The sequence below is a fragment of the Acanthisitta chloris genome, unplaced genomic scaffold (assembly GCF_000695815.1).
Source record: "Acanthisitta chloris isolate BGI_N310 unplaced genomic scaffold, ASM69581v1 scaffold16245, whole genome shotgun sequence".
NCBI lineage: Eukaryota > Metazoa > Chordata > Aves > Passeriformes > Acanthisittidae > Acanthisitta > Acanthisitta chloris.
In genome coordinates this window covers 50,885-70,052 of record NW_008674566.1, presented here as the reverse complement: position 1 = coordinate 70,052, position 19,168 = coordinate 50,885, and the positions used below count along the sequence as shown (strand labels likewise).

General features: G+C 43.5%; 1 protein-coding gene across 1 annotated transcript in view; it reads left to right on the top strand.

The window, feature by feature from the left end:
- Positions 1–843: 843 nt before the first annotated feature.
- STAB2 (stabilin 2) overlaps positions 844–19,168 on the top strand; it is a gene marked incomplete at its 5' end in the record, with an annotated part of 58,725 nt that continues 40,400 nt past the window's right edge. The window contains 15 exons of the mRNA XM_009075404.1: positions 844–996; positions 4,456–4,516; positions 5,927–6,048; positions 6,531–6,642; positions 7,916–8,096; positions 9,081–9,174; positions 9,391–9,549; positions 10,429–10,524; positions 11,280–11,375; positions 12,348–12,395; positions 15,105–15,241; positions 15,614–15,728; positions 16,948–17,025; positions 18,066–18,158; positions 18,281–18,388. Of these exons, the coding sequence (XP_009073652.1) occupies positions 844–996; positions 4,456–4,516; positions 5,927–6,048; positions 6,531–6,642; positions 7,916–8,096; positions 9,081–9,174; positions 9,391–9,549; positions 10,429–10,524; positions 11,280–11,375; positions 12,348–12,395; positions 15,105–15,241; positions 15,614–15,728; positions 16,948–17,025; positions 18,066–18,158; positions 18,281–18,388 (1,653 nt within the window). The remainder of the gene's footprint in view (positions 997–4,455; positions 4,517–5,926; positions 6,049–6,530; positions 6,643–7,915; positions 8,097–9,080; positions 9,175–9,390; positions 9,550–10,428; positions 10,525–11,279; positions 11,376–12,347; positions 12,396–15,104; positions 15,242–15,613; positions 15,729–16,947; positions 17,026–18,065; positions 18,159–18,280; positions 18,389–19,168) is intronic.

Genomic DNA, 19,168 nt, shown 5'->3' with positions numbered 1-19,168 from the left:
TATATATAATTTTATTTTTCAGATAATTTTTAAAAAAATTAAAATCTATTTAAAATACTTTAAGTCATTCTTTTACATCTTTTGGTTATTTTAAACACTTCTCAGTGCACACAAAGATGTTCTCTTATTTGCTTCAATTTTATAGTCTCTGATCCTGATGGACCTACTGAACACAGTTTTAACGGTGCTAATTTGTCAGTACTTCTGTGAAACCAAACCGCCAGGTTAGACGAAGCCTTGAGCAACCTGGTGGGAGGTGTACCTGCCTAGGGCAGTGGGTTGGGATTAGATGATCTAGAAGGTCCATTCCAATCCCTACAATTCTATGATGAAATTCCATGATTCTATGATCTCTTATGTTAATGTCACTCTCTCCTGAAGAAGAGATGCAGCTATGAAAATTCCTGTAAAGACAGAGCAGTTGCAGGAATAAATGCAGAAAAAGTACTGGGGTTTTGGGTTTGTTTTCTCTCCGGTGAATTTGGATAGATCCCAGATCTCTCTCACCTCCCTTCCTCAGTCCTCAGGCAAAGGATCAAAGCATGCTTATGCCCCATGAAATCAGTGCCTGAAATCATCAGGAGTCTTCTAATTTTGTCCAGTCTTTTAGCCACCAGTTCCACAGGCTAACAATACAGATTCATAGGAAAACTTTAGATGCCTCTGTTGGTCGCCAATATTCAAGAAAATGTATGATATATGTGTTCTTCTTGCATAAATAAGTGTAATAAAAATTAGAGTGCTAATCAAAAAGAAGTATGGCTAGAAAGTCTTCAAATCAAATGATCAGAAACTGAGAAGCTACAAATATTTTAATATTAATAAGTATTCATTGTTTCACAGGGACGAGTCTTGGTGAGTGGAGAAGAAATGGAAGAAACAGATATCATTGCCAAAAATGGTCATATTCATACCCTTGCAGGAGTTCTCATCCCACCCACAATTGTTCCAATCCTACCACATCGCTATTGTGAGACAAGAAGCCAAGTGACAAAGGTAGGAGAATCACAATGGTTTGGTAGCTCTTAGCTGCTCCATGCAAGGCACTCTAGCTCTCTCGTCTATCCCTGGTGTCATCCATTCAAAAGAGTCAGGTTTGGAAATGACTATATAACGAACTCAGCCACCTGACTAGCAGCACTGCATGGATGCAATTCATCTGCAAACAGGGAACTCACATGAACACATCATAGAATCATAGAATCAACCAGTTTGTAAAAGACCTCAGAGATCATCAAGTCCAACCCTATTGTGGTTACTAGACCATGGCACTGAGTGTCACATCTAGTCTCATCTGGAAAACCTCCAGAGATGGTGAGTCCACCACCTCCCTGGGCAGACCATTCCAACGCCTGATCACTCTCTCAATAAAAAATATCTTCCTAATATCCAACCTAACCCTCCCCTGGCAGAGCTTGCGTCTGTGCCCTCTTGTCCTCCTGCTGGTTGCCTGGGAGAAGAGACCAACCCCCACCTGACTCCAACCTCCTTTCAGGGAGTTGTAGAGGGTGAGAAGGTCTCCCTTGAGCCTCCTCTTCTCCAGATTGGACAACCCCAGCTCCCTCAGCCTCTCCTCATCCTAAGCCATCCTAAAACAATTCAGTTGTTGCAGTGCCCTTTGAAATATGCTTTCTCTTCAGTCCAACGCTTTCGTCCAGTTCCTGAATCCCATGTGCATACAGATACATGGGAAGCAGCATCAAGGTCTCAGGGAAACTACTCAAGATCGATATTTTAATTTCTACTAAACATGCAGGGAAAGGAGGCAGAAAGTTAAAATATTAGCATACAATACTTTAGGAATGTGTTCTTTTTAGAAGCCACACTTTCCCCTAGCTCTACTTTCTTCTAGTTTTCTTCAAATTAGGAATACAAAACTGCTTCATATTTAAAAGGGCAGATTTTGACATACCTTGCTTAGTTAGGTAACATAGTACAGGCCTTTACTGGGTAACACTCAGATACTATTTCTGGTAAGATGATTGAGTATCAGACTGAGCTTTTCATTTGCAGTAAGTGTGGCTCCAGTGAGCTGTTCCTGGACAGTGTTCAAACTCGTATCTGGGCCAGTAACAGTTCCGGTACAAAAAGAAAACATTTACTGCCTCAACTTACAACAGTCCAGAACCACAGCCTGGAGAGAGAGGTTCCCAGCAGAGCTGGACAGCATCAAAATTTAATGAAGAAAACACTGGCAGTAAAGAACTATTACCTCTGGCAGTAATAACAAAGTGCTCTAAGTCCAATGTAATCATAAACCAGGCAGAGCTCCAAGCAGCCATCTCTGATACAAAAAGAAATCCACACCCAGAACACTGCAGTCATCTAAATTCCTTACCAAAAACTTGCGTAAAAATTATGTCCATCCTCAATCAATCCTAAGGCAACACTGAGAAAAAGTGTTTTAAGACACAAGAAACAGCATTGGTCACAATAATTGTTCTCCAAACTGAAGTTAGGCACTTCTATCAGCCTTGAAAACTTCATGCACAGTTTATAACACACCTTCAGATTCAAGGCTTTATGTAGAACACCAGAAGGAAGCAATAGCTTTGCAGTTCTTACTTTGCACCAATGATTTTCATCATGCTCAGAAAACAGGAATAACTCCACCCCATAAATGCTCCATGGATTTAAAGTGTTAAAAGGCACAAACCTTATAGGAACTGCTAAGTCTACACACTTCCAAGAACTTTACATCCCTCAAGATGTATTCGTGTAACCATACCCAAGGCTGAAATCTGCACCTGAGCCTAATTGAAGGACAGCAGTGCTTACTCTTAATGTCACAAAGAGCACAGAAGGGACAACAGGTCCTCAGTACCTGCCTGATGTGTGGGCTGTGGCCAATTTTGACAACCTCTGACAAGAGATGCTATGAGCACTCAAGTTGTAGCTGATCCCAGCTGTCTGCTCCACCTCGTCCCAGAGGTCATCTCCACTGTGGCATATCTGATATAGGGGAATACATGTGTGTGCTTCAATTACTTTGGTACAAGTGAACAGCTACTGATGAAAAGTGAATCTGACCTTGCATGGAAGTGTAGACACTTTTTCCTGTCCCCTGCTCTGTGACATGGTAGATGAGAGACAGGACTTCCATCCTCAGGAAAAGCAGGGAGCAGGTACACACCAATGGCTGAGAGCACTCCAGGTTGGAGAAAGGAAGTGAGCAGGTGATACCAAGTGGCACTGAGCAGCAGTGACAGCAACACCAACAGAGGGGAAACTGTCCACAACGATCAGCCAGATCTTTCTAAGTTCTAAAGGAGTACAGACACACTTGCAGGGATTTCCAGAAACAAAAAGAAAGGAAAGAGCCTAAGTCAGCTTCAGACATGACTATGTAGCTAATAAAAGAGCTTTTATAATGTCCAAATGTATTTGCCAAAATCCATCTGACCCACAGGCCTTTAGAACATAGTAGTGCATTGGTCCCTCAAGCAGCTGATGCACAGATGCTTTTGTAAGTCTGGTCCTTTATTCCTTTAACTGCTTTACAGAATGATAGACTATGAAATCCAAACCAGTACCCGATTCTTTCCCCACAGCTCCAGTGATAAAGCTGTGTGGGAAATGCCATAATTCAGGTTTGTGGTCTCTTGTCCAATGGCTACAAAACATAGTGATGTGACACTTTGGATGCTGGCTCTAGGATTTAGCTAACCTGATGGAAAAACAAGACATTGGCAGACACAAGCACCATGGGTTTGGCAAACTCCATATCCATGCTTTGAAAGGCTCAACTTCTCTCAAGTTATTGCACGTTGAGTTTGTAGAGGATTCACCTTTTAAATGGCCACTAGAGTTTCCAGCTGCTCAGTGCCATACTTGCCAGTCTCTGTCACCATCACATGGCGATAAATGAGGTAGAGGAAAAAAGCAACTAGAAGGTGAAGATAGAAAAACAGCCATATCCCACTGGGACATAGTGGAGTACAGGATCTGTGATATGGAAGCTAAGAATATTTTTCTCTTCAGCACCTATACAGAAGACAAATTTCTGTTCACAGTGTCTACATTGTCTACATACAAGATTCAACTAATCTGTGATCTTCCAGGGACAAATACCAAATTCATGGAAGTTAAGTGTGCAGGCTGCACTAGATCTTCAGATAACAGTAGCTAATTTATTACACTGACTTGAGCAAAGGACACCAGTGCAGTCATGCCCCTGTTTTCTTCTGTTGAGGAAGTTTCACATTCCTCAAAAGAAGGGAGTGGGGAAAGGATAAATGGAGATGGAAAGGGGAAGATGGAAATGAGCACCTCCACAAAAATCAGAGCCAGCAGGTACAGCCCTGGTGCTGCTCTTCAGTTCCAGTTTCACACTGCAACACTTCAAAGCTATAGAACGGATATACTTAACATTTACAGGGTATATCATACTGAAGTATGCATCTCAGCAGTTGGCATAGTGCCTTTCCAAATTACTATCCGTATTTTTCCTTCTAGGGTGCCTGCAGGTTGTTTATCTCATGCATTGGCTCCCTGTCCATGGGACTCAAAGCCCATTGTAAGTGACAATTCCTGACAGACTCACTAGTTGTACAAAACACATGGAGGGAAGACATCCCAATATGGTGATTACTGCTCTCCCAACGTATTGAGCCAAAGAACGAGATACAAATACAGGAGCCTGCATAAGAATACAAATATAGATGGTACTTTCATCTCTTTTTGGCAATGGCTGAATCATCAGGTAATTTCAGCAAGATTTTGTTGCTGTTGCGAGATCCTCTGTATACTTCATAGTCCTGATTCATTTCTCAGGTGAAGTAAGATCATTTCAGCAGAAGAGAGAAGGGAGGAATGAGAATCACTACGATGATGCTTTGAGAGTTACTAAGCTGGATATGTTTCAAATAGATCTCACATCTGTTAAAAATTTCCTTTTGATTAAGCATCCTCCCTGAAGTAACTGTCGGCAGGTTCAGGAAGGACTGAAAAATCTTCCATTTGCTTTGCATCCAAGGCATGCAAATCTGGCTGCATGATTCTCCCCATAAGAAATTCTAGTGTAGCTACCACAGGAATTTTATTCCCCATTGCCGTAGTTTAACCTCAGCAGCCACCAAACCTGCACAGCCACTCCCTCACTCCCCCACCAGTGGGATGAGGGAGAGAATCACAAGGGTAAAAGCTAGAAAAGCTCATGGGTTGATATAAAGGCAGTTTAATAGGGAAGGCAAAAGCCACAAACAGAAGCAAAGCAAAGCAAGGAGTTAATTGACTACTTCCCAAGGGAAGGAGGTGTTCAGCATCTCCAGGAGAGCAGGGAGCATCACACAGAATGGTTACATGGGAAGACAAGCAGATAAGTCTACAGACTATAAGCTTTCATTCCTATTTCCCTTTTGCTCATTCCTATTTCCCTTAAATCACACATGTAAATGAGGTTTTTCTAATACACTTTATGTGCCTTTGGTAAATAAATGGATCAAGCATGAATCAAACAAAAGATGCAGCTGAAAAAGCCATTTAGGGCTGTGTAGTGGCTAAATCCCACAATGGAGCGGAGGGGAAGGAGCAAGATCAAAGCAGCACGTCTGGCTGTCACAGCATCTCCCACTTCTTACTGCAATTGCACTGCACTCCCACTGGCAAACATGAAAGCACACAATATGAGTAGTGTTCTGGGTGTGGATTGCTCTCTGTACCAGATATTGTACAAAGGCATATCTGTAAGGGAGGACAGGATGGGGATTCCTAACACTGATGAGTCTGATAAGAACAAGGGAAGGATCTGGTGGTCTGCGCATCCCCTTCTTGGGCTGCCAAAACCCTTCCTGATTCTAACAAGGCCCTTGCAGAGGTGGTTCTGGTTCAACACGAGTCTTCTCAGAGCCAGTTACCCCTACAGGCCTTCGCCAGAGAGCCAAAACACAAGGAAGAGTTGGGGTTTGTGCACTGCCTCTGCACTAAGGCACGGGAAAAGGGAATATTTGCTCTATTTCACAGGAACTGAAGTGTTGCAAAGGCTTCTTTGGCCCTGATTGCAGTCCATGTCCAGGAGGTTTCTCCAAACCCTGCTCAGGAAACGGGCAGGTAAGCAGAGCATCCAGCAGCACCTTGCACTCCCAGCAGGAAAGGATGGGCTGTGCTCCTTTTGGAGCACTTCTGCACAACAGGAATGTTGGGCTCCACAAGAGCTGTCCCCTACATTTATGTTCAGTGAGTTAACCAGAGGAGGAAAAATTAATCAGTCCCCTCCCAGATGTTCAAATTGCAGATTCCTGTGGTTCCAACACACAGGCAAGGCTGGGTGGCCCATTCTCATACTTCAATTTGCACAGTAGCAGAGTAATGACCCAGCTCACTATTCTCACCTTAAAAGGTAGAATACTTAGCAGCAAAGGAAAAGCATAAGCAAAGCTTTTGCTTTGAAACTCACTTTTCATAAAAGCTGATGTTCTTCCTCGGAGTCTACTAAAGTCATAATATGGACAGGCATATAGTCTCTTCTCTAGGGAAAGGGTAAAGATTTGTTTCAGTTTATACATAGTGATCACCTCTCATTCTTATCACAGTGTATGGATGGCCTGGAAGGAAACGGGACTTGTATTTGCACTGAGGCATTTCAGGGCTCACGCTGTCAGTTCTGCTCAGACCTTGGCAAATATGGACCTCAGTGTGACAAAGGTAAGCACAGCCATACATCCTCAGCAGAAGAGCATGGGCTGTTTCTTTCGGGCCCTAGTAAAGTTAGAGCAGGATTTAACCGACCACCAAACAGTCCCTGTGGCAGATGAGCAAGATGTCTCTGGAGTATTTACATTTCTTGTTTCAAAGGGACACATCACAAACCCAGAGTCAGTGTAAATCTCACTGACTTAACTGGGCTTTTTGCAAATAACATAGCTTGCTTTATACTAATTTATTGTTCTTTTAATTCCTGCCTCCCTCACATAATTGCAAAGAAAATCTTTGCTGTTCTGTTCCCATCTAGTACTGCCCACAACAGAACAGATTCTGCCTGCAATGACGAACACATGTAATCTAAGAACAACTAGACCTGTAATCAGGTTGTGTTTAGGGCCACTTAATAACCATCCTTACTGAATAATTTCTGACCTCTTGAATAATTATAGTTCTAGCAGTCATCTGACAGTTTTAATCCTGCTATCCTGACACATTTTTCCTGCTAAATCAAACCATACTACATTTGAGAGTCTACAGGATACGTATCAGACGTATATATATACCCCATCAGCAAAAATCAGTTTCAGACTTTTTGCTATAAGACAGCCTGTCACTCATGAAGCACAGCTCACCTGGAAAGCTCAGAGGTGCATGGGTAAAAACTGAAAGGCAAACTCCATAAGAAAAGGTGGTATTCAGTTCCAGTGATCCTACAAGCTTCAGACCCAACATAGTAATATGTGTTGGCCTAACTAGCCGCCACTGGCACTTCTTTGGAAGCCAGAAAGCTTTCCTGCTGTGCCTTTTGGGCACATTGGTGTGCCTCCCAGCAGCATTCATCTGTCCAACCCCAGAAAAGTGCTGGTAGGTCTGTGCTCCGCTCTGTGTACTAGTCCAGCACTGTGCAATCTATAGGATTGTGAGCTCAGTATTTAAAGACTTCCCACATCACTGAAAATGCACCAAATATTGTGCAATTAATAACTTTAAACCTACTAGCCTAGGACATAGCATTCTGCTCCTACTTCTCTGAAGGACTTTAAAATGCTTCGATAAGTGCACTGTAAAAATACAACAGGTTTTTAATAGTTACCCATCAAACACACCTGAAAAGACATGAATATGATAAATAAACCATAAGTCCCTCATCAAAGTGAGTCTTAAAAATACAGATTCTTGAAAAAATACAAGAACCTGATTTCTGAGAAATGCTATGTAAGGATAAATGCCTTTTCCTACCCTGGAATTGCACACTGTACTTTTTCCCTGGTAGAGTGCCTCTGCATCCATGGAAAGTGTGACAACCGAATAGACAGTGATGGGATCTGTCTTCCTGGATCATGCAGAACTGGATACACAGGGAACCTCTGTGATAAGCAGGTTGTTCCCTGCAAGCCCTCCTTACATCTCTGCCATGAACATGCAGACTGTGATTTGAGTGATGGTGCAGTGAGGTAAGCCAGTAACTTGCATCCAATTAATATTGACTATGCTGCAGCTCTTTCCCATTTGCTTGCTCAGAGCAGTGCCTGGCACAGTACACAAACATCGGCCACTGCAATACTGCTATGCAGCAAATAACCATCATCACCACATCGACCTTGAGTTGCAGGAATGTGACTCAGAGTTCTCAATACCCCATCCTGTACCTTAAATTTAACATTTCTAGATGCATATACATCTAGTCCTGCTACCCACCTTCCTACCAGCAACTACACAGGTTCTTAGGAACTTCTTGCTTTGAGGAAGAGCCTTGCTGTAAAACAGTTAAATTCTCAGAGAGTTTGGAGAAGATGTCTTGCTCTGGTCAGCTCAGGTAAGTTCTCATGCCACAGCACCAGAGTTCAGCACAGGTCCCTCAGTCCTGACAGGACTGGTCTGAAAACTCTGTTACTGCTACAGCTGCCTTGTACTTGCCTCTAGCTCACCTTCACACAGCAAGTTTGCCTCTTGCTGCAGTGTATTCATCATGAGTCACGACCGAGAGCAGTACAGGGGCTGCTGTAGGACTCGAGTGCCTAAATAATTCCCTCCAGTATAGGTTAATCTGGGGGGAAGAACTCAGGAAAACAGGGGAACGCATCATCCTGCATGCATTTCAAGGCGAGAGCTATCTTCTTGTCACTGAAACAAAAAGCAACTCCAGCTCATGGTTAATTAAGAGCTATTAGCTCAACTTTGCAAAGGTCACATCAGCTAAAAGTTAATCTCACTTCCCATCTTGTACACAGAGAATGAATCCCTGGTTCGACTCAATTAGCCCAGTCAACATTTTGGAAAAAACCATAATGTACACACTTGAGCTACTTGCATTATGAATCCAAGGTTACCAATTCTTAGCTGCCTATAAATAGCATGTCACAGTGGAAAACAATCATTTTACTTTAGAGCTGTCCTATCACGTTTAATGCCTCCTCCTCCTCCTCTTGTCTCTGTAGCTGTGTTTGCAAACCTGGCTATGAGGGAGATGGCTTGAGCTGCAGAAAAATTGATCCTTGTGCTGCTTTAAAACCTGGTGGCTGCAGTGTGAATGTAAGTATATATTTTTCCCGGAGACTCTGACACCATAGAAAAGTAGGCAGAGAAGAAGGTTTGGCCAGAAACTTTTGCAGAAGGAAGAGTCAATTGTCACTGCAGTTCCAGGCTCTCTCCCCAGATAGTGGCATCAGTATGGCTTAGACAAGCCTTACCCCTAAAGCCAAATGCCACCTAAGCATCCTGAACAGATGCCTCTACATCTCTCCCTAGGCTGAGTGCATTCAGACAGGTCTAGGAGAGCACACATGCATTTGCCAGGCAGGATGGACAGGCGATGGAAGGGACTGCTCAGCCATCAACAACTGCCTGCTACCCACCACGGCAGGGTGCCATGAAAACGCCACCTGCATATACATTGGGCCAGGTCAGGTAGGTCCTTACCATCATTGCCACCTTCAGTGCTAGTCCTTGACCATTTTGCTCTACCAGCACTTGTGCTTTCCACCCTGTTTTCATCCCCAAATCCTCCTCTTCCTCACAGTCACAATGTTATTTCCACACAGTACTCTCTCCCCAAAGCAATCTCCTTCAGTTCCTGTCTCAGTGCTCCCTCCTTTCTACTTGGCAGTGCTCTGGCAGCAAATTACAGAATCAACCAGGTTGGAAAAGACCTCCAAGATCATCAGGTCCAACCCTACCATGGGTACTAGACCATGGCACTAAGTACCACATCTAGTCTCATCGGGAAAACCTCCAGAGATGGTGAATCCACCACCTCCCTGGGCAGCACATTCCAATGCCTGAGCACTCTCTCCATAAAAAATCTCTTCCTAATATCCAGCCTAAACCTCCCCTGGCAGAGCTTGAGTCTGTGCCCTCTTGTCCTCCTGCTGGTTGCCTGGGAGAAGAGACCAACCCCCACCTGACTCCAACCTCCTTTCAGGGAGTTGTAGAGGGTGAGAAGGTCTCCCCTGAGCCTCCTCTTCCCCAGGCTAAACAACCCCAGCTCCCTCAGCCTCTCCTCATGGCACTTGTGCTCGAGTTCCTTCACCAGCCTCGTTGCTCTTCTCTGGACCTGCTCCAGCACTTCAATATCCCTCCTGAACTGAGGGGCCCAGAACTAAGTATATACTAAGTACATTGGTACATATCTGGTATAAAGGTCTTCTGGAGATGATAATCAGTGTCATTCCACTGAAGTCAATGCAAAGCTACACAGAATCACAGATAAACTAGTTCACCACATCTAGAAAATGCACACTGCCTTTCATCATGCTAATGGATTGCTGTGTTTTATGGAAATGACAGAATGACTGCAAGTGTAAGGATGGATTTCAGGGGAATGGAATTGAATGCACACCGATAAACTCATGCCTGGAACAAAATGGAAAATGTCATCATCTGGTGAGTAATTAATCATCCCCAGAACAAAGTGTTCAGATATATATCACACTTCACCTCCTGCGCACACCATAGAAATTCACTTGCCATTTCAAGCCTGCAGTTTCTGTTTGAGAAAGCACTTTCCAAGCAGTGCTGCAAGCATCAAAAATGCTGTGTGAACCACGTCAGTATGGTATGGGAGGTAAAGACAGACTGCAAGGGCTGCTCCTAAATCTGCCTGTACAAAAGGACTATCTCGCGCCTGGAATAAATAAATGCTTCTTCTCTACCAACATTTGCAACTTCAATGCATTAGCCTGTTGGGATGTTTACCCAGGTCACACATCTGTATCTGTGCATCTATCAGCTTTATCAGTAGCTGCATTGTGCCCTACTCTGCCCTGAGTGCCTGCAAGAGCCACACCAGCCTCAGCGGGGGCACAGGAATAGAGCTTAAGTGAGGAGCACTGGGGAGCAGAGGATGGATGTGCCATAGTCAAGTGAAGAAATAGGGCCTGGTTTATGTAGGGAGGAGGCAAGGAAAGGTGGAGCGGGGGTTTAGATTCCTACAGATTCAGTGCATAGTGGGCAAGTGAGGGAGTTAGTGTCCTCAGCTGATAGTGCATGCCCTATAGGAGGGATTGAGGATGTTCATGGAAGATGGTGCAAGGATCCTTTGTAAGTTTATGTTTGTATACAGATGGGTTTCAGTGAGAGGTTTTACCTTGCGTGATCTTCTGAGTATCTGACAATTTTTCTCTCCTTCTGGTTCAAAGGCAACTTGCCAGTTTGTGTCTCCTCGTGGCTGGGAGTGTGTGTGCCCAAAGGGCTTCGAAGGAGATGGCAGAATATGCTATGGAAATGCTGCAGATGTAAGTAAGATGGGCACGTTCTCTGAGCACAGGACCTGCTGCACAGTTCTCACACTGACTCTTAACCAGAGAGATAGCAAAACCTTTATAAACAGTTAGAAAAACATGATGCCCACCAGTGCTACCTGCAAACACTTCCAGCAGGAGATGCTTGCCTGATACATAAATGATCAGTTATGTTTGAAAACATAGCTTGGAAAGGGACCTAAGGGATCTGAGCATATACCTTGCCTAAAACAAACTGAAGAATGCTAATCCCAGAGTCGAAACCTGCAGAAGTGCTAAGCACTCACCTCCCAGCTGGGAGCAGCAAGCACTCAGCTCTTCTGAAGCTCTGTCCTGAAGTCTATCTCACTGGAAATGTTCCATTTCTCATGTTAAAACAAACTGTGTTGACCCTTGGTCAGGTAAAACCAAAGCAAGTAAATTGGTGAGACAAATATGCATTTAACAGCATAGGAAAAATAAAAGTGTTCACTGCCTCAGCCACCGACAAAAATCTTACATTGCTCTCAGCACTATCTATCACCTCTGCTCATATTAGCATCCATCTCTGTTCCAAGTACTGTGGCAGAACAAAGGCTGCCTACTTGCAGGATGACAGGTGAGATGCTGTACAAATACCAACCAAAACAACATACATTTGAACTAATTTTGCATGGAGTTAAGGAAATATTTGTGCTTGAAATCCCAGAATGCAATGCCTACCAAGGTCAGGTACACTTGATACACCTAAGCAATCCATGGCCTGACTTTCTAGAGCTGGTAACTTACTGTTACCAATACCAGAAAGTAGCGATATTAGAAAAACACCAATGTCTTTTCTTTTCATACACAGTGAAAACTTCCTCCTCCATGTCACATCAGCCAGGCTAGACACAGTGAGTTACACCACAGGCTACAGCAAAAATACTTTGGTACAGCTAATTATAGCTCATATGCTTATTGCTCTCTCTTCCTCTTTCTAATCAGGAGCTATCTACTCTGTCAGAAGCGGCTGCATTTAACCAATGGGTTAATGTAAGTACACTCTGTGATTGATTTTTGTAGTATGTTCAAGTTTGCAGAAATACATGAGACTTGTGGCCTTTAGAAATGGGAACCTCATGGCAATATTCCCATCAAAGAGCAGAGGCTGAAGCTCTGGAAAGGCACTGGAGTGTCTATCCCACCAGCCATGGAGGGCTTGGTCATCTGGTTCCTTATTTCTGCCTGAAAAAAATTCTGAACCCAAATTCAGGTGAATAAGGAAGCTCCACAAGCATAAGAGCTAGTTACAATCCCACCCTCTGAGGCAGAGGGCTACATAAGCCATGACTAGCTTTGTCTGTAAATACACTGCGGCACAGATGACCAGCAGCAGGGTCAACATGCCCCCAAGTGGCTCCTTCAAGCTCTCTCATTCAATCAAACAAGTAAGTGGAGAGGGAAGGCAATGCCTCAGTCTTCCCATTTACACTGTGCCCCATGTCAGGAAAAGCAGCTCTATGTCTGGTCAGCATGCTGCTGCCAGCCCAAGTGAGGAGGGAAAAACTTCGTCTGTGCAGACTTGACTGAGGTGCAGGAAACAGAATCATAGAATCCTTTGGGTTGACCTTCAAAGGCCACAATCTAGTTCAACCTCCCTGCCATGAGCAGGAACATCTTCAACTAGGTCAGGTTGCTCATAGCCCCATCCAACCTTGAATATTTCAGGGATGGGACATTTACCACCTCTCTGGGCAACCTCTCCCAGTGTTTCACCACCCTCTGTGTTAAAAAACTTCCTTATATCTAGTCTAAATAGACCCTCTTTGAGTTTAAAACCATTATCCCTTGTTCTTTTGCAAAAGGCCCTGCTAAAAAGTCTTCATCTTTCTTGTCAGCTCCCTTTAAGTACTGAAAGGCTGCAAAAGTCTCCCTGGAGTCTTCTCTTCTTCGGGTCCCCATGAAGGAAGAGATTAACTCGTTTAGCTCCAGTTTATGGAAAAAATGCCCAATTAGTTTTAAAACCCAAAGTTCTGGATAGTCACAAAACTGAAGTTCTAGATTGCCACAATCTACTTTTTATTTTCACATGCTATCATCTATTACTGCAGCAGAAGTGACATTAGAGATCCTACCCCACTGTGATTGGCACTGTATGAATGAAGATCAAAACCAGTTTCTCCCACAAAGAGCTGAAAACCTAAATATAAGGAGTGTATAGCAAATATAAGGCGAACAAAAAAGAGCAGTGATGTGTTAATATCATCAGAAGTCACAGCACATTAGTTGCTTTCATGCTTTTCAAGTTCAATGGCTTGGGGATAATTGAGGCATGGAATTGCAACAAGCACCTCAGGGAGCTGCTTAAAAGAGAGGCCAATGTGGCTAATTCAAGTCACTTATCAGCCTGGCCCCAAGCTCAGATTGCAGCACTGAACACTGTATCAAGCAGCTAAAGAAATGGACACAATAGGAAATGCTCTTCACCTGCTAATGTTCCCCTTGGACAATGAAGTATGGGGGAAAAATCAGAGGGCAGATTGTATATAATCTATTGAAATAGGGAGGTGGAAATTTCTGCTACACAGAGAAATGGTATCACTTCAACAACAGCAAGCACAACAAGTTGAGCGAAACAGGGAGGTATATCCGTGAGGTTTTTCACTTCATACTTGAGTAGGAATGCGATGTTTACCACTTTCATTAACCAAATATTTTTCTTGCTGGTCACGAAGGATGAGAAGGGGAAGTTTGTTGCTATTTCTATATTTAAATATTTGCAAGGTGACAGGGATGATGGCTAGAAAGAAAGATGATCTTAACAGGGACAAAATTTCCAGCTATTTAAGGGAGCTCATTCCCTTCTTGACTTAAAACCCAATATGGGTAGAGGAGCTGACTTGCAGGCAGCAGACCAGCTGCAAAAAGGCAGAACCCAAGCTCATATTGCTCCATCGAGTTTTGCAGTATCAGAAATGGCAACTTGTGGAGCCTGTGGAAAATTTGGAGAACCTCAGCTTCAGCACAATCACACCCAAATATTTATCCCTCCTTTCTTTTTTTACTCCACAAAAATCAAATCCACACAACTGGAAAAATCCTCCCCAGTGGAGACTCCCTCAATCCTTAAGGCAGATACAAACATATGGAAGATGAATCAATCCATGCACACTATGGAGCCCACAACCCCCATCTAAAATTAGAGCTGTCAGCAGTGAGCTCTACTGCAGTGCTAGTGCAGAGCTTGGACATCTTGAAAAATCCCAGCCATGTTAAATAGTCTTCTTCCCAATGGGAACATTGTGTCCCAGGGTTTCTTATTTCACAGTTCATTAGGCTTCTAGCCATTAAATAGCATGGAGTGCTCTGTAAGAGCAAGTTATTTGAAGTTATCAGTAACCACTAGTATTTATCACCTTGATTATTTATTTTTAACCTTCAAGTGCATAATACAGAATCAGGAAACAGACTAACTTTTGCAGGAGGAGAGTTATGTGTTTCATAGCAAAAAGCAATTCTGACCCAAACATTGTTTCTGCCCTTTAAGTGTTGTCAGCCTATTCTGTGCAAAAATAAACACTCATTTACCATTTAAGTACAGGTTTAAATACCTTTGTTCAAGCCATTGCTCAGTATAATAGTTTTTCCTCTCCAGGCTGGTCACTAAGCACGTCACATACTCCACCTTGCTAAAAAGTCATCAGCTGCTATTTACAGACCATCTTTAGGGTGAATTATTTAACCCTCTTCACTTTGATCCAGGAAGCCAAGATGAATTCAGAGTTGTCCACCACCTCAAACCTAACCCTCCTCGTGCCTTCTCTGCAAGCAATTGAAAACATGGATGAAGATGAGAAAGCCTTTTGGATGACAAAAAGTAACATCCCAACTCTGCTGAAGTAAGTTAATGGTTTCAGGAGTTGGTTTCTTTAATGCATTTCTTTTTCTGCCAAATGAACATTTGGTTTGAAGCCACTAGACAAGACAAGTATTGTGATTTTAAAGGAAGGACAGAGGATCCCCCTTCTAGTTACAGCCATATAAATCTCTGTAGCAAGTCCACTGGAAACAAAGACATTATTTGTATTGTGCCAGAAATGTTTAAAAGCCAAGCTAAGGTCAGGACATAGATGAACTCAGTGTAGTACAAACAATTCCTGGTTAAAACCACAGGTTTAGACACACTAAGCCTATGTACCTGGGGAAAAAAAAAAAAAAAAAAAGAAAAGAAAGAAAATACAAAACTTTCAAATCCAGTTCATTTCCTTTAGGTTTCATGTACTGACAGCAGCTTACAGCTTTGCTGATTTCCAGAATTTATCGTCCTCTGATGTGCTGCCAACGTCACTACAGAGCAACTTCCTACGCTTGTCTAAAGAAAACGGGGTGAGATGACCTGCAAACCACTGTGGTATCATACATCAAACCCTCACCATCACTGCCACTGACTTTCTTATAGTAAAAACCCACACAGACATTATGAAACTGTATTTTGAAAAAAGACCGTGTCACAAATTTAAAGGAAGAGATCAATTATATTGGGCCTGCTGTGAGAAACATTAGCTTAATTTTCTCCACCACTTTACCTAGCTGAAATTGGTCCATGATATTGTTTATACCTCATGTCCCAGTATCTTCTGCAAACACTGGACAGGTTTGTAACCTAGCAGAAGGGCAGTCCCTGACTGGAGCAGCCTGTGTGTACTAAAGTAAGACAAAGAGCATCAAGAAAACCCAGCACCATATTTTAGGGAACTGGGAAGGTAGGAGGAAGCAGTGGTACCACACACACATCCACATATGCAATGTGATAGTCCTAAACCACCAGAAGGTATTTTGATGGTAAATAACTACAACTAATGGCCCTTCCCCCTCAGCCTTTTTATTAGATAAACACCATGGTCTGAGGAGGATTTTCTGGAAATACACAAGGCACATTTAAGCACTTCATCCCCATTAAGGGAGGAGAAAATTCCCCCTCACCTCCATACCCCAATGGAAAAATCATGAAAGGGATCCTTCAAAGCCGCACAGAACTGGAAGAGTATGAATCAGCACAGAGGCCAGCCTGCCTTGGGGTGGTGGTGAGTGCACCACCCCAGGTAACCACCCCAGTGCAAGCAACTCCATGGCTTTGGCCAACCTGTGTGCAGGGAACAGCAGAGAGTCATAGAATCATAGAATCAACCAGGTTGGAAAAGACCTCCAGGATCATCAAGTCCAACCCTACTGTGACTACTAGACCATGGCACTAAGTGCCACATCCAGTCTCTGCTCTTGAAAACCTCCAGGGATGGTGAATCCACCACCTCCCTGGGCAGCCCATTCCAATGTCTGATCACTCTCTCAGTAAAAAATCTCTTCCTAATATCCAGCCTAAACCTCCCCTGGCTGAGCTTGAGTCTGTGCCCTCTTGTCCTCCTGCTGGTTGCCTGGGAGAAGAGACTGATCCCCACCCAGCCTCTGGTATGGGCTGATGTGAGCAGAGCCACGGGGGAGCCCTAGGCAAGCATGTGGGAAGGTGTGGAAACCCACAGTATGAACTGTTGGGAAAACACCACCACCATGACAGGAACACAAACCCATTCTCTTCTCCCTCTTTCAGAACCTCACTCTTGAAGGGGCTCACATTGTGGCCAGTGACATCGCATCTGTAAATGGGGTCATACACGTCATCGATAAGGTAAGTGGCCACTGTCGCGGACAGAGCGGGAGCTTCAGGCAAAATTTGTTAGAGAAGCTCCTGCTGACTCCCAAGGGGCAGAAAGGACCCCCATGCTTTCTAAACTCCTTCTCAGAGAGGAGCCTGGTGGGGCTGGATCCAATCTTAGCCCCAACGGTTTATGTCTAAAGGATTATACAGGTCTAACTGAACCTTTGCGCAGCTTTGTCCTGCAGGGATTAAGGATGGCAAACCAGAGATATTTATATAAATATATATGACTTATTATGAGAATGGTTACACAAAAAGGTGTTAATCAGGATTGTTTACTACACAGTGTAGAAGCTGTAACAACCATTATAATATAGTACACTACAAAGTAATATTGAAGCAATATTTAAGCAATTGCATTAAAGCAGCAAAAACAATTATTAAGCAGAGATTGATGTTACTCACCCAAACCAATGACCATGGGCAAATCTCTTTGGATCAGCCTCAAGGAGTGACCTTGAGCGGTGTCCCCACTCCAGGGAGAATTCCTCACACATACGCTCCAAGAGGAGATACGTTAGAAGACCCTTAAAATTTGGGACTGGGCTCTGTAGTCTAAAGTGATTGACTGTCAGTCAGATGTCTCCAGGCTGTCAGCTCAGCAGCTTTGGATAAGTTATCAGTAGTAGCATTTGTTTGTTCCTTTACCAATTTTACCATATCTTCATCTCACTCTCAGGATGTTTAACTTCGGGGTTGATGAGTCAGACTAGTTTCAGCATCATTTCACCACCAAAAGCAGCATGATGCACCTTCTCCGTTTACCACTGATAGCTTTGCAAATAGGGCACTTATCAAGTTTTACCCCATTCCAAGGCAGAGCATCCTGCGACAGATGCACAGGGAGGATTTGTTACTCTGCACCACAAGCAGTGCAAAATCATTAACTGCCCTTGGAAAAAAAAAGTGTTTGCCTAGAGCAGCATTTTGTCCTGCATCTGTCTGACCCTTGCAGGTGCAAACACAGCATGTGTCCATGGGCTGATGTGGGATATCTGCTCCCCTTGCAGGTTCTGACCCCACTGCATAGCACTGCCATGCCAAGGCTGCTGGCCCGACTGGAGCAAATGCCTGATTACTCCATTTTCAGAGGCTACATTATTGTAAGTTTTCACATTGTCTTCACAATACTTCAAGAACAAAGCAAGTTCTTTTCTTCTTTGTATTTAGACTATTATCAGACTGTCAGTGCTCATTCTGATTTGTTTTTTGTGTTTCACAACAGCAATACAGCCTGGCAAATGAAATAGAAGCTGCAAACACATACACAGTCTTTGCCCCAAATAATGATGCCATAGAAAATTACCTAAGGAATAAAAAGTCTGCTACTCTGGTACGTATTACTCACAAGGCTTGTCTTAACAGCCCGGTATTTCATCTCAGTTTCAAGGAGATGGATTGAGAGGACACAAATAGGAGGAGACATTTGTTTTCCAGAAATTGGAAATTACCTCATTAATGTATATAAGTATCTAAAGGAAGGTGCCCAAAAGATGGATCAGGCTCTTCTCAGGGGTCCCATCCAATAGGACAAGAGGCAATAGGCAAAAACTGATGCACAGGAAGTTCCACATGAATACAAGGAAGAACTTCTTTACTGTGTGAGTTACACACTGGAACAGATTTCCCAGAGAGGCTGTGGATTCTCCCTTACTGGAGGTACTCCAGAACCATCTGGACACAATCCTGAGCCATGTGCTCTAGGGTGGCCCTGCTCAAGCAGGGAGATTGGACCAGGTGACCCACTGTGGTCCCTTCCAACCTGACCCACTCTGTGATTCTGTGAAGTTAACTGATTCTGCCATTAATACCAGAGGAGGTGAGGAGAGATGTATCTACCTACATTTTCCTGGCTTGCTGGAAGAGCCTAGCTCTTTGTTCTGGGTTTTCTCCTCCTCTAGTTGAAAACCATAATGATAATATCCAAGACATCTCATCAGCAGACTTTTTGTGGTTTGTGGTTCTGTGAGGGCTCCTTTTATCGAAAGAAGATCCATACAGAAGTGACCAGGAAAAACACTGAAATGAGTTTCCTAGGTGAACAAGCCCAGCCCCATGACATCACTAATTCCCCATCATTAATAATGCCACAAAATACTCTGACTCTTTACAA